Source organism: Cetorhinus maximus, chromosome 18 (assembly GCF_964194155.1).
Source record: "Cetorhinus maximus chromosome 18, sCetMax3.hap1.1, whole genome shotgun sequence".
In the NCBI taxonomy this organism is placed as follows: Eukaryota; Metazoa; Chordata; class Chondrichthyes; order Lamniformes; family Cetorhinidae; genus Cetorhinus; species Cetorhinus maximus.
Window position 1 is genome coordinate 88,525,626 of NC_135896.1, and position 27,317 is coordinate 88,552,942.

At 45.3% G+C, this 27,317-nt stretch overlaps 1 protein-coding gene across 1 annotated transcript in view; it reads left to right on the plus strand.

The window, feature by feature from the left end:
- Positions 1 to 27,317, plus strand: part of map3k9 (mitogen-activated protein kinase kinase kinase 9) — a 129,587-nt gene that overhangs the window by 96,969 nt on the left and 5,301 nt on the right. The window contains exons 3-9 of the mRNA XM_078563137.1: positions 1,333 to 1,513; positions 3,204 to 3,352; positions 9,013 to 9,188; positions 13,361 to 13,601; positions 13,900 to 14,022; positions 17,512 to 17,665; positions 25,134 to 25,246. Of these exons, the coding sequence (XP_078419263.1) occupies positions 1,333 to 1,513; positions 3,204 to 3,352; positions 9,013 to 9,188; positions 13,361 to 13,601; positions 13,900 to 14,022; positions 17,512 to 17,665; positions 25,134 to 25,246 (1,137 nt within the window). The remainder of the gene's footprint in view (positions 1 to 1,332; positions 1,514 to 3,203; positions 3,353 to 9,012; positions 9,189 to 13,360; positions 13,602 to 13,899; positions 14,023 to 17,511; positions 17,666 to 25,133; positions 25,247 to 27,317) is intronic.

The window sequence follows — 27,317 nt, forward strand, 5'->3', positions numbered from 1 at the left end:
GTTGATTCATTACAGGCTGTGTTTCCGCAGGTGTTTACTGCCTTTCCTTTGTGTGTGATCCAGGTTACATCTAGGTTATCCAGCTTTGGGAACATTGCAGCTGAGCCCCACATGTTTGCTATCTAGCGGGATAGTGATCAGAAGTAGGAATCCTGCACAGGGGTTCTGAGGGCAAAAATGGCCCCCCTGCTGCCATGTGGTTTAAGATTACTTGGCACAGATTGGAACTGAATTTTTCTTTATTCCTCCATGGGATGGGGGTGTCACTGGTGAGGCCAGCCAGCATTTGTTGCTCACCCCTACTTGCCCTTGAACTGAGTGGCTTGCTCAGCCACTTCAGAGGGCAGTTAACATTGCTGTGGATCTGGAATCACATATAGGCCAGACCAGGTAAGATGGATTTTTATGACAATCGAAGATAGTTGTCATGGTCACCATCACTGGGGTTAGCTTTCAATTCCAGATTTATTAGTTGAATTTAAATTCCATCAGCTGCCATAGTGGGATTTGAACCCACGTCCCTAGAGTATTAACCTGGGCCTCTGGATTATTAGTCTAGTGACATTACCACTGTGCCACTGCCTCAACCCTAAATCTGCCCTCTATCATGCAGTACCACATGGAGCTGTTTCTGAAGAAAGACAAAGTTGTATTTCCACAGCGCTCCAGTGAACCCCACAAAAATCTCCAGGTGCTCCACCTGCAATTCTTTACATTAAATTGTGGTGACTGTTGTTATGCTGGCCAACGTGGCCACCATTTTGCGCGCAGCAAGATCCCACAAATAGCAATGGCCAGTTGATCTGTTCTTTGGTGATGGTGGCTGAGGGAGGAATGTCGGCCAGTACATCAAGAGAATTCCCCTGCTCTTCATATAGTGTCATGGCCTCTTTGACATCTGCTTGAACCAGTGGAGCAGGGTGCGCATGCGCTTGTGCATGTGTGTATAGACACCAACATACACTCTAATTTATTTTTGTAGTGCGCGGGCCCTTTAAATTTTTTCGCAAGACCCGTGCATGATTGGTAACTTGAAGAGGCCAACTTGCTAGCGGCCTGCACAGGAGCCTGGGTTTCTGCAGGGCCGTGTAGGGAACATTGCGCACACATTTCCACATTTAAATAACTGTTAGGTTCAGAAAGCTCACATATCTAAATAAATCGCAGCAAATTCTTGGATATGAATAACCTAAATATCTCTAGCCAGCTGGTTCTCTGACGCTTTCTGCCCTGCAAGATTGAAGACACCCAAGTATCTGCCAGTTTTTGAAATGATGTCTGCGAAGGATATTGTTTATTTGGGTTAAACATTCTTGCTCCATTTATCCCTAGTCTTAATACATGAGAAGGTGGAGAACGAGACCCTAAGTAACAAGACCCTGAAAATCACAGACTTCGGCCTGGCGCGGGAGTGGCACAAGACAACCAAAATGAGTGCTGCGGGGACCTATGCCTGGATGGCACCAGAAGTCATCCGATCCTCCGTGTTCTCCAAAAGCAGCGACGTCTGGAGGTATGAACCTGTTGGTTGGCCTTGTTCCTCTTCCCTTTACCCCGACGGTATCTCCAACACTCAAAAAAAAAAAAGCTGCGGGGGTGGTGCGTGGTGTGGGGAGGGGCTGCTCATTTCTATGGTGAAAAGTGCAAATGTTGTCTGAGGGAAGGAATGGCAGAGTTGTTAAGTTCTTTAAGGAGATTATAAAAGCTGAAGTCATTGCAAGTGTTTTTTTCTTTCATGCAATATAGCCAGTCACTGAAATCTCAGATATATTTCAGACATTCAATGCTGTTTTTCCTTTTGCTTGAAAATTCCTGTGGAAAATTTGTTACTTGTTTAGAGGACCATGTTAATGAGGTATGAGGTGCCAACAAGGACATATGCTGGTTCGGGTCTGTTCCCCTCAATACCTGACCTCAGCCATTTCAACCAGAAGGCTAGTGAGGGAAGGCTTTCTTCTGCTGGGACAAGGTGGAGATGGGGAGTCAACTGAGGTTGGAACTTTAGTGGCGGTTGGTTCAGTCCGCTTGCCGAGAGTGAGGGCTGAAGGCTACCTGCCTGGTTACAGAGTGGCCGGTTGTCTGTGACCTCAGTTATTGGAAACCATACTGAGGTCTGGGAGGAACATAGGAAAGGTTTGAATCCTTTGGTAGCGCAACACTTTGACACGTTGATTATGCGCTGCATCGATGAGCGTACAATGATGTCATTGACCCATATCACAATCCAGTAGAGGCTAAAGTGGGTTCAGTCAGGGAGAGGGAGTCTGAGAGGCCTGGGGCAGCCGTAAACAGGGGGTGGCACAATCAAAACAGGATGAGTACGTGGGGCATATCAACTTTCAAAAATGTTATCATTCCACACTCTGTTTGTGAGGCAGGCATACCAAAATCAGACCTTTGGTACAAGAAGTCATGCTGTATAACACAAACCACTTTTGTGGTGATTTAAATGCCCCTCCCTTCTCCAGTATTAGGCACATTTGGGTCTTATGCAGTGTTTATTTTATGTGGTTTTCCGGATGTACAGAAAACTCACTTAAAGTCTACAGTTCTGCACTGGATCTTTTCCAAAGGTGAAGCTCAGTGTTTCCAGAGGTTGGTGCAAATGTGAATGATGTGATTCTTTGTAAGGTGGGAAGCCGTCTCACAAAATAAACGTAGGTGAGGAAGATAATTCTGTCCAACTCTGCTCATCCATCCAAAAACAGCTTCATCGCGCAGCCCTGTTATCATAGCGTCCAACTGTCTGTTAATTCCATGGTCTTACCCAGCGCTGCCCTGCCTGGAGTTACTCTGTGTGTGTGAAGAACATCCTTACACTTGCCCTGAGTTTGACACACTTTTTTTTTTTGGAATCAGTATCCCTTGCCCTGTTGTCGAGGTAAAGTTCAGACTTCAGCTGTCTTGCATACCCCAATCAAACCCTTTCCTTTTAAGGCAAAAGAACCAAGATCTTCAGGTTTCAAACCTTGTGAAACGAGGAATCTCTGACACAAGAACCTGGCTGTTCTATAGAAAACCACAGTTAAAAACAGTTTTCGGCTGCAACTGTTCATTTTCCAGCTTGACCTGTGGCCAATTTAGAAAAAAAAAATGTCAGTTCAGGTTCCAGTCCCTAATTCTAGACCTTTTGTGTTACATGTTACAAGTTTTTATGCAATTGAATATTTATCACTAACCAAGAGCCTTCTCCTTATTCTCAGCTATGGTGTGTTGCTATGGGAATTGCTGACTGGGGAGGTTCCGTTCAGGGGGATTGATGGATTGGCTGTGGCCTATGGGGTGGCTATGAACAAACTGGCCCTTCCCATCCCTTCCACATGTCCGGAGCTTTTCAGCAAACTTATGGAAGGTAAGGTGGTTCACTGGGGCAGAAATGTCCTCCATCATCTACACATTACTACAAATGTTAAGATAAACTTAAGGCAAAATAGTTCACAATTCTGACATTCTGTTTCTATGTCAAGGCCCTGCTGCCGGTGCTGGAGGTTTTTTGATTTAACGTATTTTCTTCAATCTGTTTGTGTTTTATTTTCCCTGCTGTTTGAAGAGTAGTTTTGAAAGCTGTCCTGATGGAGATACTCTATTGTACAAGGGATCCTAATTCCCTTTCTTACATTCCCTTTCTGCCAATTCAGAGTGAAGGGTATGACTGAGGAGAACAAATGGGTATTGTAGAATGAGCAGCTTTTTTTATATTTAAACTTTACACAGCTGTGAGCTGGCGACCTAATTGAGCAGTGCTATAATTCGCTGCTCATTGAGTAAAAGAGGAATCTGGAGCCAGCTTTCCTTAAAATAGGTCTATCCACAAAACCCAAAGGACACAGGCACAAGACTCCCTTTTCCTCTCCCCCGCACAGAGGGAAATCCGCTCTTATATACACCTAAGAATAATGCCGTAACCTTTCCCCAATTAGTAACAGCTGCTCTCACTTACAACTGGAGCATGTACCTCATTGTGGCAGGATTGTGACATTAGCAAGCAGGGCCAACGCAAAATACCCAGGGTGGAATTGCCCCAGAACTTCATTAAGTGTCGTAGCAGGCATGAAAAATGATGTTTTACCCACCGGTTGCAATGGCAGGCTTTCGTGCCATGTCGTCTGTTTCTCACCTCATTAATTATGCAGTTACTGGAAAGACGCCGCCTCTGAATCACCCACCACTCCGTTACCTGACTGTTTCCTCACACCAGGTGCCTTATCTAAACTGCAGCTGCGCACACAGTTCCCAATGCTTGTAGCCCAGGGCTGCTCCAGTGAAGACATGGCTCTGAAAGCCACAAAGGGTTCAGTGACCCGTCACTGGAATGCCTTTTGGAGGCCCACTGTGATGTCCTCCAACCCCACTCTGCCTGCAGGAGGTCCAGCAATCTCACCACTCCGGCTTGAGAGGCGGTGGCAGTGGTGGGCAGTGCCAACAATGTAGAGAAGAGGTTGGCCATCCAGTGCAGAAAGAGGACGAATGATCTCATCCATGCCGCCAGGGTAACGCAACCAACTGTCACAGGCCCATTACACATTCACTGGCATCTCGCTCACTGCCAGCTCAAGGGACATCACCACTCTCTCTCTCACACACACCCTCACATCTCCATCTGGCCTCATCTCCTGTGGAGACTGCCTCTTCAGCCCTCACCATCTTGAGGCCACTTGCACAGATCAACATGTGCCCCCATGCATACCCTGGAATACTGGGACACCCCCCCTTCCCCAGTACAACCCTCGCCCTGCAACCTCTCTCCTTCCCTGAGGCCACTACTCCCTCTCCCCCAAGCAAGCCCTAGCCCTGCAGCCATTGAAAAACCACCCCTGCCTTACAGCTGGTCTGGCAGGTAGAGACCTGCCCGTGAGCCCCCCCTAAAAGTGATGTGGTGCTGCCTGTGAAGACTGGCGCTGATGCCCATGAGTGTTGCCCGAAGCAGGGTAGGCAAACAAACCTCGAAGTCCCTGCAAAGTGCTGCTCGCCAGGGGCACGTCGCTCAGGTATAGCTGTGCAACATGTCGGCGTGATCCCGGATTATCCACCCTGCGGGGTGGGGGGGATGATTCCAGTAAGCAGGGCTTATAATGAGATGCTAAAGTATTGAAAATTAGGTTCCCGATGCAAAGGGGCGGGAAACACAGCCCGCCATGGATGGGTGGAGCAGACAATCGTAAACTGGTTTTACGACATGAAACCGGCTTTTGGCCTGCTCGCCATATTGTCCGCTCACGCCTCCAAACAGGCTTGCTGCCAGCGGACGCAGAAAGTTCCAGCCTCAGTTTTGCAACATGGTGTGCGCTCTCCCAAGTATCTGTACTCTAACCTCGTCCTTCCTGAGGGGAGTGTAAAAGCAAAGTGATAAAAGAAAGTGCCACGTGAGCTAGCCTCGCTGATGATCACTGTGGAAGATTAGCCACAGAAATGGGAGCTGACCTTGTGTCTGTTCATTCATTAGCTTACAACGGCTGTATCATCAGGGAGAGATGGCCTGTATGTGTACGTATGTGATATTTACATAGGCTGGCATGCATTGGAGTGGGGGGTGAGTTATGGGCGTGATGTCCGGAGGAAATTGACCTTCCCATCAGCTATTAGTGTTATAGTGACACTGAACTTCACATTGGGCTCATCTTTGTTCCAAAACAAAAAAAAACCAAATGCTCAAAATGTCCAGCAGGTCTGCGATTGGCTCTGAAGGAAAAAGGCAGGTTAGAAAGAGAGGAGAAATAAAATCAGTTTCATAAATGTGAAGGGTGAGTTGCCTAATGAAGATTGGGAAACTAGGTTAAAAGATATGATGGCAGATGACCCAATGGCGAATAGTTAAAGAAGTACTTCATGTTCTCGACGAATATCTATTCCATTGAGAGCTAAAAAACCCCATGGGAATAGTGATCCACCCATGGCGAACCAAAGGTTCAGGATAATAATGAATTAAAAAAAAAGGTTTATAATGTTGTCAAGAAGTGTAGTAAACCTGAGGATTAGGAGACTTTTGGAAACCATTAAAGGATGACCAAAAATTGGTAGAGGGAGAAAATGGAATATGAGAGTAAACTAGCAAGAAATATAAAAACAGATTGTAAAAACTTCTGCAAGTATATAACAAGGAAGAGAGCAGTGAAAGTAAATGTAGGCCCCTTGGAGGGTGCAACAGGAGAAATTATAATGGGGGAATAAAGAAATGGCTTAGATGTTGAACAAATATTTTGTAGAAGACACAAAAGATAATCCAGAAAGGTAATCCAGGAAAGCATGGACCTAATGAGAGTGGGGAACTTAAAGTAATGAATATAGTGAGTAAACAAGTATTAGAGAAATTAATAGGGCTAAAAGCTGACCAGTCCCCTGGACCTGTTGTCCTACGTCCTAGGGTGTTGAAAGAGGGGGAAATGATGGCATAGGGATATTAATGTCACTGAGCTAGTAACCCAGAGGCCCAGGCTAATGCTCTGGGGACATGGGTTCAAATCCTACCATGGTAACTGATGGAATTTAAGTTCAATTAATAAATCTGGAATTAAAAAGTCTCAGTAACGGTGACTATCATTGATTGTCGTAAAGACCCACTTAGTTCTCTAATGCCCTTTAGGGAAGGAAATCTGCCATCCTGACTTGGTCTGGCCTACATGTGACTCCAGACCCACAGAAATGTGGTTGACTCTTAACTGCTGTCTAAAATATTCAATTCAAGAGCAATTAGGGATGGGCAACAAATGCAGACTTTGCCAGCGACGCCCACATCCCATGAAAGAATGAAACAAAGGAGGCTGCCATGGATTAATTGATTGTAATCATTAAAAATTCCCGAGATTCCAGAATGTTCCCAGTGGATGGAAGATAGCATAATGTAACGTGGCTGTTCAAGAAAAGGAGAAAATAGGGAACTATAGGCCAGTTAGCCTGATATCAGTTGTTGGGAAAATGCTTGATTCTATTACTAAGGAAGTGGTCTCAGGGCACTTAGAAAATAAGATAATTAGGCAGACCAGCAGAGTTTTATGAAATGTTCTAGTATTCATAGAATAGAATCACAGCATGGTTCCAGCACAGAAGGAGGCCATTTGGCCTGCCCTGTCTCTTCTGGCCCTCTGCAGAAGCAATTCACCTAATGCCACTCCCCTGAATTTTCCCCCTAGCCCTGCATACTTTTTTTCCTTTTCGGATAATAATCCAATTCCCTATTGAGTGCCTCAATTGAACCTGGTAGTGTTTGATAAATGTGTTAGAGTTTTTTGAGGATGTAACTGACAGCCTAGATAAAGGTTAACTAGTGGATGTATTCTGTTTGGATTTCAGAAAGGCATTCAATAAGGTGCCACATTAAAACATTGTTATGCATGATAAGGTGGGGTTAGGGGTAATATATTAGCATGGATGAAGGATTGGTTAATGGACAGAAAACAGAGAGCAGGGATAAATAGGGCATTTTCAAATTGACAGGTTGTAACTGGTGGGGTGCTGCATAAAGTTTTTGTTGAAGCCATGGTGGATTATAAAGAGGCGTCGCTCGCCTCCCGGCCTCTCACCCTTGAACCCCGCGAGTACCTGGAGCTGAGCCTGGAGGAGCGCTGGGCCCAAGAGAAGAGACTCGCCATCCATGCCTGCCTTAAGCTGCAATATCTGAGCCAGCTCATCAACCCAAGGCGGACCCAGCTGATAGAAGACCCAGCCCTCATTCGGTGGGCGTACGCTCGCAATCTGAACCACATCTATCCTAATTTTCATCCAAGCCCTAAGACATCACTAATGGGATTTGCCTGTGGCGTAGTGCCTCTATTTGTCTGGTACTGCATCTTCAAAACTAATCGAGACCGTAAAGAAAAGCTTATCAGGGAGGGAATGGAGCGACTATTTAGTCTAAGGTCATGAGTGCTTTAAGCAGAGATGACAGATATGACGAGTAATTGTACAGTATGTTATGCAAAAATTAAGAATCAGTGAATGGACCTCAGCTGGGTGATATTGGTGATTTAGGTAAAGAGGCCAGATATAATGTATCCATGTTTGGGGATGATACAAAACTAAATGGGAAAGTAAACTGTTAAGAGGAAACAAGGGACTGGGATTTTCAATTGCCAGTGAGGGTGGGGACGGGTATGGGCACAATTTGAAAATTATGTTCCTGGAGGATGGCACTGTCTCCAGCTACGTCCGGAATACAATGCAGTTTTCAATGGGAGGATGGGGGGAGAGGTGGAGGTGGTCTTGGACCCTCTGAATGGTGAAAACCAGGTCAGGATTTTTCCCTCGTTGGGCGGACGGGCCTGGGAGTGGTCGTAAAACCAACCCCTTTGCGTTAATTAACGGCCAGCCGCCGTGAAACGCGTGCTGAGACCCTCAGTGCTGCTGGGGTGGGGGCGGGAGGAGGGCGGGCACTGAAGTCTGCGCATGTGCAGGGGCGCGCTCAGCGAAAGCTCCCTGAAGACACGGAGCTGCCTCAGGGATGCTCGTGGATGAGGTTTCATGAAAAATGCAAAGGCAGCCTGGCCGTATGGTTGGACTGGCAGCAAAAAATTCAATTCAATTAATTAATTAATGGGCTGAATAGCCCTCTTGACTGATGGTGGCTGTGCTGCCGACTCTCACGCCCGCCCACTGATTGAAAGATCGCGCGAGAGCGCAATAACATTGGGACGCTCGCCCGACACCACCGCGCGCTATTTCACGCTTGTGCGTGTTGGGCACGCACCCGCACACCGGGCTGAAACCCCTTCCCCAGTAGAAGATTGATCTGTGCGCCAAGGCATATCGCAGTGAAATACACGTCAAATGCCTGAACTTCACCAGACTGCTTTAGTTGAGATGCCGAGTCAGTTTGTTAAGTTTCCATAAGGAAAGGAAGGAAATATTGGAAGGTGTGTCAACCCTGGGCTGTTTTCTGGCCTGTCTTGTTTGTAAGTGACCTAAGCAGAGGCCCAGGGACAGGTTCCCCAACGAGCCAAGAGCTCTCAGTAGAGGAGAAACACTTTATTTGTATTTAAATAAATAGCTGAATGTGGATTTTTGGTGGCTTTGCTTCAGACTGCTGGAACACAGATCCGCACTCTCGCCCCTCATTCAGCTGCATTTTGGATCAGCTCACTGCCATCGAGGAATCTGGCTTCTTTGAAATGCCGCAGGATTCATTCCACTCCTTGCAGGAAGAATGGAAACAGGAGATCCAGGAAATGTTTGAGCAACTCCGGGAAAAGGAGAAGGTAGGACATTTAAACTTTGCTGCAGTAACTTCTCTCTCTTCCTTCCTTCCTTCCTTCCTCCTTTACCTCCCTATCACATTTGCTTTCATCCATTTCTGGTTTGTCTTAGTCACTCACATCATGCCCTATAGTTCAACTATGCTAGAAATGCATCCTCAACCAACTGCAACAAGGTTGAACCTGGTGGCATGTCCCTTTATAGAATTCAGCACTGTTGGGGAAAGCGGTATTAAAGGAATACATTATTCTATTGTGCCCTGCGGGATTCTGGGGCAGAATATTACCAGAGGGCAGATGGCTCACCCCCACCCCTGGAAGCAAAGCTGGCATGGAGCCAGCCCCACCCCCCCAACGTTATGTGCTGCGGGCAGACTAAATAGGGGCAATGTGGGCCTGCCTCCCCTCACTGGGGAGGAAGTACCGCCCTAAGGAGCTGCTGGCCAATCCGATTGGTTAAAGCCCCATGAAAGCTCCCATTAGTCCCGGTAGCGCCAAGAGCATATTAGTGGGCACTGCTGGTACTGCAACGAGGAAGAAGGCGGCTCAATGGATCCCCGGAGCCAGGTAAGTCCAGGGGCAGAATATTGCCGTCGGCGTGCGGGGGAGGGCCCGACACGCCGACGTGTAAAAAGACGTGCGATGGCATCGGGCGTGCACCCCGACGTCATCGCACATCATTTCGATATTGCGTTTGGCGGGCGCGCGCCAGAGGTGGCTGCGTACCCACCGAACTGTCAACGGTCTATTAAGGCCATTAAGAAAGCAATTGACCTATTAATAACGCTCGCCTTCCAACCTTAAGGTCGGCAGGCAGGCGAAGAGCCCAAGCGGCCTTCACGTTTTCCAGAAAACCTCATCCATGGGCGGGATGAGGTTTCCTGAAGGTTTTATAAAATTAATAAATAAATTTTGTACACTTCACAAACATGTCCCAGCTCATGTGACACTGTCACATGAGGGGACATTTAACTAATTTTTAACTTCATTTTTCAAAAGCTTTTCTAATCCACTTAATCTCCCTGAGGCAGCTCAGTGCGGGCCCCAACTCTCCCTTCTCCCCCCTACCCGCACAGGTAGCGCTGAGCGCTACTGGCCGCGCATTACCCTGGGCAAGCCTTAATTGGCCCACCTGCGTAAAATGGCGGCACGCAGCTCATCGCGATCGGCCCCGCCCCCACCCGCTCCCATTCAACCCGCCTGCCATAGGTAAGATTCTACCCCAGGATCTGGGCAGGGAGGGTTTGTGCAGGTTAGGTGGGGGGGTCCGAGGGGTGGTGGGTTTAATGCAACAGGCAGGTAGGAAGACTGGGGGAGTCAATCTTAGGGGGCTGCAACCCCCCCCCCCCCCCCCCCCCCCCCACACACACACACACACACACCCCACCACCGATCTGCAAAGGGCAGCCCCTGAAGATAGAACTGTTTTATGGCATGGACAGTATTATTGGAGTTAATTTGCTTGGTAACAAGCTCAATTGACCCCTAATTATTTATTTAAATATGGTGGGAGGGCTGTTGATCTCAGCACCTGCCCATCCCCTGTATTATGGAGGTGAGCTCAGGGATGGGCAGTGTTATGACCATAGCAGATATTTAATTACTGTGCAAACCAATTCCCAGAGGGAAACTGGCTTACGGACCGTATCCTTTTTTTTCGTATTCTGGAATTGAGAAGGAAACATCTCAGCATCAAGAAGTCCAGTAACACTTTTGGGATTTTAAACATTAAAAGTAAAAGTTTTATTAACAAGAATAAAGGAAAACTTAAGCACACAAGATTACAGTTACACAATTAAAGTTAGTCTTACAAAACATTCCCCCAAAAAGACTCTCCACATGGTCAGACCCACAAGTAAACACCTTCTAGGCAACACATAGATGTTTAACTATAAAAATCCAGCCATATTACCCAAGGCAAACTGCTGTAGCTTTAATAAAGGCGTAACTCTCTCCCACCCTGCTGTGGAAATCCAAAGCTTCAGAACAAGACTGCATTTTGCAGCCCAAGATTTTCTTGGCTTGACTGGATGGCTGATTCAAACTGCATCTTCTCCTCGCCTAGAGCTGGGAGAACCAAGATCTTCCTCACACAGCCAACAGCTACAGCTAATAGCCATCAGTTACCAACTACCTTAAGCTTTCCACAGTAACTCTAAAATACCTTTCCCACCCCTTTCATGTCAGGCTCCATTATTCTCACACCTCTTTGAAACTCAAATCCTTCCAAATATAAAATCTTGCATGTTTCTATTTTGTCTCTGCTTTTGGGTCAATAAAATGTAATATATCCTCTTCTGTTTACCTATGGAACTCCTGCAAGATGCAAACCTTTTTCTTTCTACCTCTGAGCTCCCTTTGATATTCAAACAAACTCTCAACTTATCTAAAAATGCAAATGTTAGATCTAACCTTTCTCATTACAAATGCATAACCTAACACCTCTATCCTTTCATGTTTTAAACCCCCCAGACAATCTGTCTTCTAGTAACCTTTCCCCAGTTTAATTAAATCATTTACGCACACCGACACACAGCCTTCTTTACAGAATAACACAATATTCCCCCAAAAATATTTTTTTATTTAAAAAAAATTCCATTCTCACAGGAGGTAGGTAGTGGGTGGGCACCCGCCACCCGCCCACCCGCCCTATTTTACTTGCCCCACTGCCCAAGACATGCCCAGCGGGAGCACTTAAAATGCAGCCCCCTGGTCTGAGAGCAATCACTTTTCAGTTGAGTGCTAATGAGGCTAATCTCCTATTTACTTGAAAATACAAATGCTACATAGGTTTTTCAAAATATCCTATTTACTTTAACTGTTGAATTCTTTGATTTATTCAGTTCATTCCTTTGGCTTTCCCTGATTACCCAGGTAAGCTAATGCACCACGCTGTGACATTGACTGATATGTACCAGCAAAGTCCCAGCTTTGACTCTCACGTGCGTGTTAAGTTAGCACCACACTTGATTAGAACCAATAGAGTACCATACATCACAGCCACAAGCATTGGGGAGCACCCTCTACATAGTTTATAAGCAGCAGCCAGAGATTTTGGTGTTCTCTTAATTTGTCTCTTGGACCCCCTCTGCTCAAGGTTTTACATAACATTTTAGCCGTGGCCCAGTTGGTAGCATTCTTGCCTCTTTAGTGAGAAAGCACTGGGCTCGAGTCACACTTCAGGACTTCAGCGCAAAAAAAAATCGAGGCTGACGCTCCTGTGCAGTACTGACGGAACATTACGCTGTTGTAGGTGCTGTCTTTCGGATGAGACATTAAACTGAGATCCCATCTGCCTGCTGGGGTGGGTGTAAAAGATCCCATGGCACTAGCCTGAAGAACGATTGAGGAGTTATTCCCAGTGTCCTGACCAATAGTGATCCCTCAATCAACATCACACAATCAGATTATCTGGTGATTATTACACTGCTGTGTGATGGAGCTTGCTATGAGCAAATTGGCTGCTGCATTTTCTAAATTGCAGTAATGACTACACTTCAAAAGTCTATATTGGCTGACTTGGATGTCCAGTAGCTATGTAAGGTGCTATCTAAATGCAAGTCTTCCTTTCTAACCCATTCAGAGATGCTATGGTAGAGATTAAACTGTGTCTGACTCCACTACATTAGTTAATTAGATACCTGACAGTAAAGGACTGTCAGCTCCTGTACAAATTCAAGGAGCCGCTCAGAGGCTCCACAATTGGTGCTGATGGCATCACAATTTATACCTATTCACAAGCCCGAGTTGCCTCCATTATTGAGAAACCAGGTCAGGATTCAGGGATACCAGTGAAGGATGGCATGAAGGTTGAAAGGAATAGGCAAAAGGATAAAGCAAATGAGAGTGTTTTTTGTTGCCAGGCTTGGATTGTTGAGATCAGGAGCTCCACAGTTTTGAGGTACTGAAAGCCTGAGTTGCATTAACGGAAAGTGAAATGAATCTTGGTTGATAAACCAGCTTGCAGAACACAAGTTACACCGCACGCGCTGGGTTCTCCCTGTTAAACCTTGAGCCCAGGTGTAATGCAACATTTACCTGCCTGTATACCCGGTGCTCCGAGCTGTGCCCAGTATAAAAGGGAACAGAAGCCATCTCTAGCGGTGAGCGTCAGCCTGGCCAGTTTTGCTTCTTGGCGTCAACTCTCTCGCTAATGAACTTCCTGTGTTAACCAGGAATTGCGGACCTGGGAGGAAGAGCTGTCCCGCGCCGCTCTGCAGCAGAAAAACCAGGAGGAGCTGCTGCGGCGCCGGGAGCAAGAGCTGGCCGAGCGAGAGATCGACATTCTAGAGCGGGAGCTCAACATCATCTTCCACCAGCTGCACCAGGAGAAGCCCAAGGTGAAGAAACGCAAAGGCAACTTCAAGAAGAGCCGGCTCAAGCTCAAGGACGGCAACCGGATCAGTCTCCCCTCTGGTAGGTGACACGTTCTGATTCTCCTGCTCCAGAACTACCCGCACGTTCTCACGAAACGGTTCACAGGCAGTGCTGGATGCTTCGAATGGGTAATAAAGGGGAGTGCTAGTGTCAATGCTGTCAATAGTGTCAAATGGTCAATGCTTTGAAAGGCAGGTAATTGCTCTTAAATCTCCCCTTTCTCGCTTCTGATCCTGCCTGCTCCCTTGCACTCTCCCCTCTTTTCCACTGCCCCTCCCCCACCCCCCAACTCTCTCCAACTCTTCTTGAATTCTTTTGGCCTTCAAATATTCCACAGATTTCCAGCATAAGATCACCGTGCAGGCCTCTCCCACCCTGGACAAGAGGAAGAGTCTGATCAGCAGCAGTTCAAGTCCTCCAGCGAGCCCCACCATCATCCCGCGACTCAGGGCAATCCAGCGTGAGTACTGCAGTGGTTTTAGAGTATGGAACGTCCACGCCATTTCTAGTGAGGCAAATGTTGTACATGTCTTGCTTCCAAATTTATTACAGATATAATCATTTTGAAGTCAGCAACGAACCAAAGATAGTTTAATATGCATCAGAATACGGCAGTCCAGTTTCTGCCTTGCACCTCACTGGTGGCCACTTGTTACACTCTATAATATTTATATCACTTAATATATCGATATCAAACTGACAAATAAACATTAACATTAATGATACCCAGGCTGTCACCTGATTTGCTACAATCCTATTTTCCCGTCATATTTCACATCTTTAACTATTGCCAAAACTCTACCCAACTGCTGAGCTTAAAAACAAAAAGTGTTGAAGTTTTCACGTATCTCCTAAATGTACACCTGCAAGTTGTATGGATGCAACACTCTGGGATCAAATGACGTTCTTTTGCTTTGCTCCTGTATTTGATAACCTCTAACTGTCCCTCTGTTGCAACACGCTCCTAAGTATCTGCTTTGTACTCATAATTGTGAATGGCTTGCAGGTGACCACTTCAAGGAGCTCCCAAGATCAGTTCTGAGGCAGGTTTGGCTCTCAAATCAGGGAGTGGATTGAGGAGCCACGACTGGCCTTGGTTGGCCAGTTCTCATTTCGGACACTAGATGGTGCAGTTTACAGGTAGAAAGCAGCCCATGTTCTTGCAGGGCAGTGGGAAAAGCTTGAGGGTCCAGATTCATTCTGCAGCAGCACTCTCTCAACTCGTTAATCATGGCTCCATCTGTGGAGGAGCCTGCTTTACTTTTCAGTGCTCCCCACACCTTCTCACCCTGCTTTTCTCATTGCCACTTTTCTCCCCCCCCCCTCCCCCCCATTTTCCCCCCCATAATTTTCTCCCCCCTATTTTCTCCTCACCGCTTTCTCCTCCGCCCTTTTCCCCTCCCCCTCCCTCCGCTGCCTGCCTCTCTCTCTTTTGCACGTTTTTTGCAGTCCCCCACCTATGCCGTTTATGAAATGTTAAATCCCATCTTTAATGCAAACACACTGCCCAAGGAGTTGGAATGCGCTCCTTTCATCTGAATTCAAATCCAGCTGTGGGGAGATAATGACCTCTCCTTTCTTCTGCGTGTTGAGGGGATGGTTTTAGTTCTCTAAATTAATTTGAATAATTTCATTCATTTTGAATAGTTCTTTTTAGCAAACAGTGATTTTCGCTAACAGAAACCATGTTGGTTTCTAGCAAGTTAGGGACATAAAGTTCAGATTCGAATCATCACATCAGCTCCATTCAGAAATTGATTCTTTTATCTGGGACTTCTCTACACCACTTATTGATTCCCTAGTTAAGGAATATCTCCTGCACCTCTGAGTAAAATAAATCAAACAATGCCAGTCATTTCTCCAATCCTTATTTATTTTTCTCAACAGGTATCAATCCAGCTCCCTCTTTAAAGATGTCAATTCACCTCGAATCATTTAATTCAGGCACCTTTCCAGTGCAGCTTTTTTCTCACTCCTAATTCTTGATTTTTACTTTGACAATAAGTCCTACATCTAAAATATGATCTCAGTTACAGAGGGAATAGTGGACCCTTTAAGTTGTTAAAAAAAAAAGCACTGAAAGTAGTTCAGGATCCCACTTAAGGATACACTCCTCAAGTATCTGAGTAATGGTAATCACCGTAATGTTAAACATCATATAATTCAAGCTGTAAACTAGAAAGTGATTTAAAGAAAATAGAGTATTTGTCCAGTTTACAATACTTGCATTATATAGTTTACAAAACAATAGATACCCCTTAGGTTTGCGCAGTTCCCTGTAGTAAACATTTCGGTATGAACTAGTTAGAAATGCATGAGACTGGACTGCTGTACTGACCCCAGTCTGAATAACCAAACTGTAAATAAAGAGTCTGGAGCATAGTCTCAGTTGGTGACAAAGGGAAGATTTTGCAAGAAGAGTGTTCTCTTTATCTAATCAAATGTGTCAAGTTAAAGTAGATTTCAGAAACACAGTGAAAATGCTAATGTGGGTGTGGTCCTGTGACCACTGCCCCTTAAGGGGCTACATACACCTGCCTACTACAGGTGAGCTGATTTTTCTTAATACTGGCGTTCACAGTGTGCTGCTCATGAGGGTTGAAGGTGCTGAGCTTGGTTACCAGAAGCCAGTGAAGTTCTGCCGGCTGCACAAAGAGCACAGGATGTTTTCCTGGGGACACAGTGCTGAGGAAGGGGCAGCCACTCATGATTCATCCACCCTGTTCAGAGTGGAGTCTTGCTTAGTTCAACTCAGATTATGGTGAGGGTCCCTGATTTTAGTACTTTCCAGTCGGTTAATGAACCTTTTACATCGTGACGTTAGGTCTGATGAAATAATTTTGGCTGCTCAATGTGCTAAACCTCATTGGGTGCCTGCTGTCCCATTATCAACCCTAAAGTTGCCCAGTTATACTTTGAAAGGCCAAGCCCATTTTGAAATTCATAGCCACAGAGTTAACAGCCACTGACTGCTCTCTCTTCCTGACAGCAGATATTTCACTTCCCGAGGCTTAAAGAGAAACCCCCAGACAGAACCCCCTCCCCCCACAACCCCCCTGCACTCCACCCAGCCTTTGCAAACCAAAGTACAGAGGCAGTGGCTCCGCAGTGGAATTTGCTGGGAATCCATTTAGACAACGAGGTATTGGCCTAGGTTAAAAATTGATTTTAGCAATAGATGATAATGGAAGTGTTGGTCATTTGAAACTGGACAGATCTAGGAGTAGCTTGTCCCATGAAGTCTCCTACAATTTGCCTATAATTTGGTGCTAATTAGCAAAGAACATTACTTTAGGTTAACCTTGAGAGCAGGATCGATATTAGAAAGTTCTTTGTCATCCAACACATGGAATGAACCTTCTGGGAGAGGAGACAAAAGCTGGAGACAAAATGCCATGGTGCAAATGGGAAAGAGGGAGACCAAAGGAATGTTTTTCATTGGCTGGGCTTGGATTAGCTGAATGGCTTTGCCCCTCCATTTTTATCTTGTGGCTTGAGTTGGGGAACACCTCTATGGTTTGTAAGTATGGCTGGAATCGGCGAGGATGATGTCACTCCGGTGTGATGGGTTTAGGGTGGGAATGGTCCTGACATTGGTGAAGTCCCATCCCTGCCCCGTGTTCAAATAGTCTACAGGCCAGCAGTGCCTGGGTTTGCCTCCGAAAAGTGACCATGTGAGGGAGGGTACTGGAAGATCTTAGCGCGGTGTACCTCTGGGAAGAATTGAGGAAGGAGATCATGATTGTCAGGTGACAGGGCTCTTAATGCTTGATAGAAAATATCCGAGCTATGTTTGGTCCTGCAGATAGTTGTGCTAAATGTATACCATTGCTGGACAATTCGTATGTTTTGTATAAAATTCCTACATGTTGAATAACCTTAAATTATTTTGCCAGTGACTGATATGAAACTACTGGGATAAACGGCCATCTTTTTAACCTCTTCATAGTAACACCAGGTGAAGGCAATAAGACCTGGGGCCGCAGTTCAGCGTTTCAGCGAGAAGAATGTGACGAGGAAGAGAAAAAGGGGCATAAAAAGAAAGGCTGGACGTGGGGCCCCAGTTCTGTACAACAAAAGGAACTTGCTGGTGGGGAAGATAGGTAAGAGAAAAGCATTGTACAATCTCGGCACTCTGCTTGTTTACATTATCTGTTTCCCATCCTACAATGTTACAGGCGACTCTAAATGAGTAAAAATCCTTTTCCAAATGTCTTCAGAGGAAAATGTGCATCTTCGTTTAAAAATAAACTGCAAAGATTTCTTATGGGGGTCACTCAGTGACCCCAGTAGTAGACTGCAACCACGTGGAGGGTGGGTTGGAGATAAGCTACAACATTGAAACCCTGGTTCTCCGACATGTGTGCTTCCTGCAAGCGTGGCACCCCCCTGGTTTATAACAACCACCTGTAGGGCCTTTATGGTAGTGAAATGTTCCAAGACTGTTCACAGGAGTGCTACCAAACCAAATTTGACACTAAACCATACAAGGGGATATTTAGGGCAGATGCCCAAAAACGTTATCAAATTAGATTTTGAGGAGCTTCTTAAAGGAGAAAAGAGAGGTAGAGTAACGGAGAAGGAATTCCAGAGCTTAGGGCTTTGGCAGCGGAAGGCATGCTCACCGCAGCAGTGTTGACACTTTTTTTTTAAACAGCTGCTAACATTTGCTCTGGAGTAGGGGAGGGGGTACTGAGGCTAACTGAGGAAGTAAATTCGCGCCCTGTTTGAATAACACTGTGATCTCTGAAGGTAAAGTGCTGGCAGCTGTGAATGTAAGGGGCTGCCATGGGGTGAGAATTGATGGGCTGAGTGGTTTTTATGTGGGCGCCCTTCGCAGACGTCCCCTGAGATCAAGCAAGGCCCACAGGTCCAGCTGTAGGTCCTGTGCCTGCTACGCTGTTCGAATGTTGCCACAAGTGTTTTGAACCTACCTCACGGAATAAATGAGGTGAAATTGGTGTACCTGCTGCTGCTACATGTTGTTGAACTAATTCTATTGGAAAAGTTTCCCTAATTAATTTTGGATGATCAAGTAGGTTTAGGGTTACATTGGATTAGTGATTTTTATCTGCCTCTATACTCCTATAAACACAGTTTAAGAATAAGAAGCCTATCGTTTAAGACAGAGATGAGGAGGATTTTTTTTTTCTCTCAAAGGGATGTTACTCTGTGGAATTCTCTTCCCCAGAAAGCAGTGGAGACTAGGTCACTTAATTTATTGAAGGCAGAGTTAGATAGATTTTTGATAGACAAGGGAGTTGAGGGTTATGGGGGCAGGCAGCAAACTGGAGTTGAGACCACAGCCAGATCACCCTTTCAGATTCGGTAACTCCTCTAGCTGGTTCTAGGCAGATGATACCAATCCCTTTTGTAGTGTGGGTTTTGTGCTTAGGTGAGAGTTCTTGTGGCTGGTAACAACATTTTTCAGTTCTGTCGCCCACTATCAACATCAGTTGCTCTTTTGGAATGTGACGTACAGTTTTGGCCTCCTTATTTGAAAGAAAGATAAATTGCATTAGAAGCAGTTCAGAGAAGAGTCACTCGGCTCATTCCTGGGATGAGGAGCTTATCTTATGAAGAAAAGTTGAACAGGTTGGGCCTATGCCAGTTGGAGTTTAGAAGAATGTGAGGTGATCTTATTGAAACATATAACATCCTGAGGGGACTTGATAGGGTGGATACCGTGTGTTTCCACTTGTGGGAGAGACTAGAACCAGGGGACACAGTTTAAGAATAAGAGGTCTATCGTTTAAGACAGAGATGAGGAGAATTTTCTTCTCTCAAAAGGGTTGTTGCTCTGTGGAATTCTCTTCCCCAGAAAGCAGTGGAGACTAGGTCATTGAATTTATTCAAGACAGAGTTAGATAGATTTTTGATAGACAAGGGAGTCAAGGGTTATGAGGGCAGACAGCAAACTGGAGTTGAGACCACAACCAGATCAGCCATGATCTTATTGAATGGTGGAGCAGGCTCGAAGGGCTGAATGGCCTACTCCTGCTCCTAAGTTCTGTGTCCCTAGATGCAGAGTAAAGTTCCTGATACTCCACTCCACAGGGTGCCTCAATCTCAAGAATGCCCTGTTATGGCACCAATGTGACCATTTTGGTGTGGTTGCCAGTTAGTGCCAAATTGGAGATACTTGCACCCAGAGGTGGGGAATCAGTATTTAAGTTGTGGTGCCCAGAACTGCACGCAATAGTCCAGTTGAGGCCGAAACAGTGTTTTATACAGGTTAAAACACTTGGTTTGCAGTCTTTGCCCCTATTGATCAAGCCCAGGATGCCACATGTGCATGTGCGAAAGGGCGCAGGCCCCGACTCAGCCTACTCTCCCCCCCCCCCCCCCCTCCCCCCCGGCCTGTACAGGGAACGTTCAGCACTTCCCATTGCGAGTCATGCCAGGTGGGCCTTAATTGGCCTGCCCACATGAAATGGCGGCGCGGCCCCGATCGGGGGTGCCGATCGGGTTCGTGCCCGCCCCCGTGCAGCCCCCCCGATGGGGGGAAATTTCTGCCCGTGAAGTAGTTGAGGTGAATAACATAGAGAAGCTAGGGAGAAAGAAATGGGAGGGTATTCTGATAAGGTTAAATGAAGCAGGGTGGGAGGAGGGTCATGTCGAACATAAATGCTGACATAGGACAGTTGTACTGCTTTGCAAATTTTTTGTAATGCAAAGTTTGAACCCAGATGTGGTGCAAAACCGGGTTAAAATAGGGATGGGAGTTATGGCTTGAAATCCAATATTTTGTATGCGGCTTGTGGAAATTCATTGGAAACTTTAATTATTCATTTTGCAAAATAGAACTAAGTGTAAAATTCGAATACCAGTTAAAACCTCCGGTGCCCAATTTGCAATTAAGAAACTTAATCTACTCTCAAAAAAAAAAATTCAAAACCAAATAATGGGTTACCCAAATCCTCATAGTGCAGGTTGTGGGATTAAATCAAGGGACTGATTCAATGTGGCCTGCAATCTAATCTTTTTCTTTAAATGGGTGGGTGGGAGATGTTGTAATATATCTTTAAGGGATAGCAGGATTCCATCACGAGGGAAGAAGCCTGTCTTTTGATCTAGTCTCAGTTTCACTTTGGCCTGGAGCAGGACACAGCACACACAGCTCCGCTGCTGATGTGTTCAAGCTTTCTGCCTTTGTATAAATGTTCTTGTGTGCTTAGTGAGTGATTGGAGCCTTTATGTCATTACTAAAAACACAACAGGAGGGAGGAGACATAAAACACGCAATCTGCATGGTGTTAATTATTCTAACAGTGTACATTCCAGCTTTTATTTCCTTCTCGACCCCCTCCCCCCACCAAATAAGTCCTTTTTTCTTCGAACAAGTGATTTTTTAATCAATTCTGCCTGAGGAGACTAGTGTTCAGAGACTTCTTGTTTTGCTTGAAGGTGAAACGTTTTGTTCCCTGGATCCCATGAAAGAATTTGACAGAAATCCTGTTCAGCATTTTTCAGAGGAAGTTAGATATTCTCCTGGTGGGACCGACACATTGTCCTTTGATTGTTAGGAATGTTTAACTGGAGTTAGCAATTGTAGAATGTGGCAGTTCCTTGGTGTGTATGAAATTGGAGGTGGAGTGTAGCGGAAAGGCCAGTGACACATTACTTACTATGAACATTCTTCAAATTAAAGAAGAGAATTCGCTTTGGGGATTGCATTGCATTGCAAGCTGCTGCCGGACACAGAGGCAGATGATGTAAATTGATTTGAAGATGAGCCTGGCTTAAACTTTGATGGAAAGCCCCAGTCTAATTACACAAAACACCTCCAGAGAGAGCCATAGGATGTATTTTATGTACAAGGGACATTGGTCTGGTTCAGACAGAATTGCCCTTCTCTTTTCATGGATAAATTTAATGCTTATTGTTGGGAAATCCATAATTTAAAAGGAGCTGCACCAGTTGGAAAATGAGTGTGTTCAATGAAATGAAAAGCCATTTTTCTGAAGTTGCCGTAGAGATGGCTTTTTACGTGTGATAACCTGTCCTATAGAAAACTGGGGCTGTCCTTGCAGTGAAGACCCTGAAATGTGTCTACTTTTTATTTGCTATGCAGCCTGACACATCTGTGGATGCGAGATGGGACTTTTTTTCCCTTTATTTTTTTTCATGGCATGTGGGTGTCAGTGGCAAGGCCAGCATTTGTTGCCCATCCCTAATTGCCCTTGAACTGAGCAGCCTGCCATTTCAGAGGGCAGTTAAGAGTCAACCACATTTCTGTGGGTCTGGAGTCACGTGTAGGCCAGGCCAGGTAAGGATGGCAGATTTCCTTCCCTCAAGGGGATTAGTGAACCAGAACAATCAATGATGGTTTCATGGGGCAGAATTTTCGGGTCGGCATGTGGGGGCGGGGCCAGCTCACCAACGTGTAAAATGACGCGCGGCGATGTCGGACTGGTGTCCCAACGTCACCGCGCGTCATTTAGATTTTCAGTTCGGCGGGCGCGCAGCCAACTCGGCTGCAGGCCTGCCGAACTGTCAAAGGCCTATTAAGGCCATTTAAAAACTAATTAAAGCAATAAACTGAGCTGCCCGTCCAACCTTAAGGTTGGCGGGCAGGTGAAGAGCCCAGGTGGCCTTCGCATTTTTCATGGAACGATGAGGTTTCATGAAGTGTTTATAAATTGAATTAAAAAATGTTTTAAAAATTCATTGATATGTCCCAGCTCGTGCGACACTGTCACATGAGGGGACATGTCTTAAAATTTTTTCCTTCCTTTATTCAGCTTTTTAAAACTTAAATTAATCTCCTCTGTGCCTCAGGGAGGTTTCTGCACAGGCTCTGACTCAGGGAATCCACCCCCACCCCCCCCCCCCCGCCTGCGCAGGGAGTGCTCAGCGCTTCCGGGTGAGCATCACATTGGCCGGGCCTTAACTGGCCCGCCCACGTAAAATGGCGGCACAGACCCGATCGGGGGTATCAATCGGGTTAGCGCCTACCCCCGCACAAACCCCCCCAACGGGGGGAAAATTCTCCCCATGGTGACCATTACTGAGGCTAGCTTTATATTCCAGATTTATTAACTGAATTCACATTCCACCAGCTGAGGTACTGGGATTTGAACATTAGCTGGGTCTCTGGATTGCTAGTCCAGCAACATTACCACTATGCCACCGTCCCTCCTAAACTGTAAGCAAGTTGATCCAAACACATAGGGCAGAATTTTGCCCTTGATGGGCGGGTGGGCGGGCCCGACCGGCTCGGCGGTGGGTGGGCAGCCAATCGCCGCCGCCGAAGCGGGCCCCGCCATGAGTGGGCGGGCCAATTAAGGCCCACCCAGCGGGCTGCCCGATGGGAAGCGCTATGCGCTTCCTGTGCCGGGGTGGGGTGGTGGGGGGGGAATCCCCAACTGTCAAAGTGCGCTCTTTCGTGCATGCGCGCAAAAGAGCGCACATCTCCCCGAGACTAAGTGCTGTCTCAGGGAGATCGGTCAAAGCTTTAGAAACATCAAAAATAGAAAAATAAAAAAATTATTAAAATGTCTCCCTCGTGTGACAATGTCACATGAGATGGGACATGTTAATATATATGACTAAAACTTCATTAAACTTTTTAAAAACAGACGTGAAACCTCATCCCGCCGGTGGATGAGGTTTCATGTTTTTTCAGAAGCCCGCTGGGGCTCCTGGCCTGCCCACCAACCTTAAGATTGGACGGGCAGGGCCTTTAATTGGGTTAACTACCCTGTCAATGGCCTCAATTGGCCATTGACAGGTTGGCGAGCGGACAGCTGATTTTGCTGCGCCCCCGCCTTCCTGAATATTTAAATGGGGCGGGATGATGTCAGGGGTTCCGCCCAACATCATCCCACGTCATTTTTGTGTCGGCGAGCGGGCCCCACCCCCAGCTCGCCGACGGAAAAGCTCTGGCCATAGCATTTATGTGTAGAATGGACTCGATGAATGATCCCAGTATATATTACTTTAATAAATCCTTCTGCACAGAACTTCATCATAGGATGGAGTTCCTTAGTGTTATAGCAGGTTATATTAATCATAGGAACTAAATAATGGGTAGTAATGTAATAATGTCATTTTTTTCCTTTTAAATGGACCATCTTAGTCCTTCCTGCACTGAACCTACCAGAGGTTGTTTGGGGTTGTGCTTAGTGCAATAGTCTTGCTTAAGGGAAACTCTTTCGAGTTATCAACAGTCACAGATTGCAACTCTTTCGAGTATAATCACAGTTCTTGGTTTCCGGGAGTGGGACATGAACCCACAACCCTCTGATTCAAAGGCGAGGGTGCTACGAACTGAGCCACAGCTGACACCTCTTGCTTAAGGGAAAGAGATACAAGTAAGAGTGTTAGTTAAATGATTGTGGAATCAGTCAGCATGTTTTCCAAAGGATTAATGATGTAAATGTGAACATTTACTCTAATGGTTGATTGAACAAGTGCATGTTTGGTGAATCTTTGAGTCTTAGTCCCACCTTCTTTCATTTAAGATGTAAATGCAAAGCTCAGGACAAATAAGAGGTTGAGCAGAAAGTATCAACATTGTAACAGTTGACATTATGTTGATTTCCAATTGCTTGTAACATTGACAACCAATTGACATGATTGGTGTCAGCTGTGGCTCAGTTCATAGCACCCTCGCCTTTGAATCAGAAGTTTGTGGGTTCATGTCCCACTCCTGGAAAAACCAAGAACTGTGATTGTACTCGAAAGAGTTGCAATCTGTGACTGTTGATAACTCGAAAGAGTTTCATGACATGTAAAAAAAATACACTCCATGCTTGGTCTTGCCACTTAACAATACAAATAAATGCCTTTGAGACCATTCTGTCATGTTGATAACACTTTATACAGTTTCAGTGTGAGTGGATAATCAGATTGCATGGGCACTAGTCAGCTGATTAATCCTCTTGGTCTGCATCATTAACGGTAACAGTGTCTTTTTCTGGTAATTTATATAAAGATAATCTGCAATTGATTGAACGTAAGAAATAGGAGCAGGAGTAGGCCATACAGTCCCTCAAGCTTGCTGTACAATTCAGCATGATCATGACTGATTATCAGCCTTAACTCCATTTTCAGGAGCTAAGGCCCCATATCCCTCGATTCCTGCTCCCCATATCCCTCGAATCCCTGAGAGACCAAAAAGCTGTCTATTGTTGTCCTTCATTGCCATGACATGCTGGACCTCAGACGTCCAATAGTGTTCAGTTAAACTGGAGCATCGCATGGCAGTGCCATAGTAAAATGGATGAGGGCTGACGACTGGGACCTTCACTCCCTGCAACTCCCAAGGTTTTGATGTCGGCTGGGCCACTATATGTAATGTCAAGTGGAGTCACAAGAAGAGGAAAAATCACAAGGATATTTGCTGGCCTGTTGTCACCTTGCTTGGCTAACTCCTCAATATTGACAGAAGACTGGAAACATCTCAGCTAATGTGTGGCTCCAGAAGGCGAAGGCACGGAGAGAATTGGGAAGAGGGCTACTTGCCTTAACAACAGAAAAAAAAAAATTGTATATTTAAGCATGTCCTACTAACTGTACGTGTGCAGACAATTACTGAGTTATTTTTCTTTCATTTCTCTCCCCAAGCCTTAAACATCTGGCAGATGGAAACAAGCAGTGGTCATCCAGTGCCCCCAATCTGGGGAAAAACCATCGAACCGCTCCTACTGTCCCAGGGTTTACCAGCCTTGTTGAAATGGGTACGAGAAATGTGCAACATTTTACAAATGTAACTTTGCTTATAATGATTACATTCATTGTTTATGCCCTTCCTTTTAACACCCCTTCTTTGCTGAAGGTACTAAATTTTTCAGGGTAGCAGTGGTCAGCACCCACTAGTACCTGATTCAAATGGGCCATTTTTGCATGGGCTTAATCAGTGAGTGTCAACAGATCCTTTGACCTAACTCTTTGGACTGGATGTTGCAGTCAGCGGTAGTGAATGGCGCATGCCATTCATTACACTTACCAACAGACTTTCTGTGGGCCATTCCACTGCAATTTGTGGGAATTAAAAAAGCCAAAACAGTGCATCACCCTCTGCAGGTTATCTGGGACCTATGTAAACAAGACTAGCAATGCTGTGCCTTTTTAACCAATCAGATTGAAGAATCCTCACCAAGACATGCAGTGTCCAAGCATCGAATTGTAATTTAGAATATTTAATTCAGTGTAAAATCATGTACAGAAAATAAATTGGAGGGGAAACAAGGGTGAGAGTATGGGAGATAAGAATCAGAAAGAACAAGTAAAATAAAATTTAATTTGTTTTAAACACTCTCCATCACTAATTAAATTCTGAATGAATGAGACGCCACAATTGTAAAAGTAGATTTTCAGTGCCAGTGAGGTTGTTTACAATCAAGACTTATCACACCATTAAAAATCCACTTATACTTGAATGGTCATGCCTGAAAATTTTTGAGCGTTAAGTACCCCAGTGTGAAAGTACAGGAATGCCAAGTCTCTTAATGAGGAATGGTGTAATGAAGCTGGTGGAAGAACAAGGCAACTTGGTCAGCAACTTCCTGATTTCAACATTTAGCTGCGCGTGTATGGACACTGAAATTTGTTATTGATTCACTCCATCATAACTGTGAGCACCAATAGCTTCAACTGTTGCTGTTATTGCAAAATCCAGGCCAACATTATCCATATGTACTGAGGTTGCAGCATAGCAGTTGGGAGGGGAAAATCTGATTTATTATCCACATTTATCTGCCCTTGATGTATGGCCACTGAGGCCAATTGTAGTGTCTTAACAAGGCCCCAGCTGAGATTGGCTAACCCAATGTTAATTGTATGTTAATTGGATATTGAATTGTACTTGGGGTGATGGGCATTAATTGTGCTCAAAAGAGTAAATAGGAGCAAACTGAAACTTATTATTTTGTTATGAGGGGCATGATATGTAGTGTGTGTGTAAATAAAAGCTTATACGTGTATAAAGCCTGGGCTCTATTTCTATCCTTCATTGCCTGGCTATGAAGTCTTGAGTTGTAATTCCCAATCTGTTAACTCTGTTTCTCTCTTCACAGATGCTGCCTGACCTGCAGAGTATTTTCAGCATTTTCCGTTTTTATTTCAGATTTCCAGCATCTGCAGAATTTTACTTTAATATTAAGGCTAAAAAAATGTTGACCTTTATCTTAAGTAGACTGGAATAGAAAGTTGAGAGGTGGTGGGGGTACCTCCAGAGCCCTGATCAGGTCCCATCTGGAATAATGTTTTCAGTTTTGACATCAAACCTCAGGAAAGATATATTGCCTTTAATGAGGGTGCAGTGCAGAGTCACCAGCAAGATATGGGGGCTGAAGGAGATAAATTACAAGGTTGCATGAACTTGAATAGTTTTCTCTTGCATTTAGAAAGTTGAGGGTTGATCTACTTGGAACATTTAAAATTAAGGTATTCAATAAAGTAGATATTGGTGTAGAAAAGCTGTTCCCTCTGGGTCATCCAGATGAAGAGGTCATAGTCTTAAAATTAGAGCTAGGATGCTTAGGAGTGAAATCGGGAAGTACTTTTTCTCACAAAGACTAGTGGAATCTGTCATTCTCACCTTCTAAAGGCTTACTGAGTCAATGGAAAATTTCAAGACTCAGATCGATAGATTTTTGTTGAGTAAGCATATGGGATATGGAGTTAAGGCAGGTAAATGGAACCAAGGTGCAAATCATCTGTGATCTAATTGAATAGTGGAAGAGTCTCGGGGGCTGAATGAGTTGAGTCCTATGAAAGGCTATGGTGTATGAGCAATTCCCAAATGAT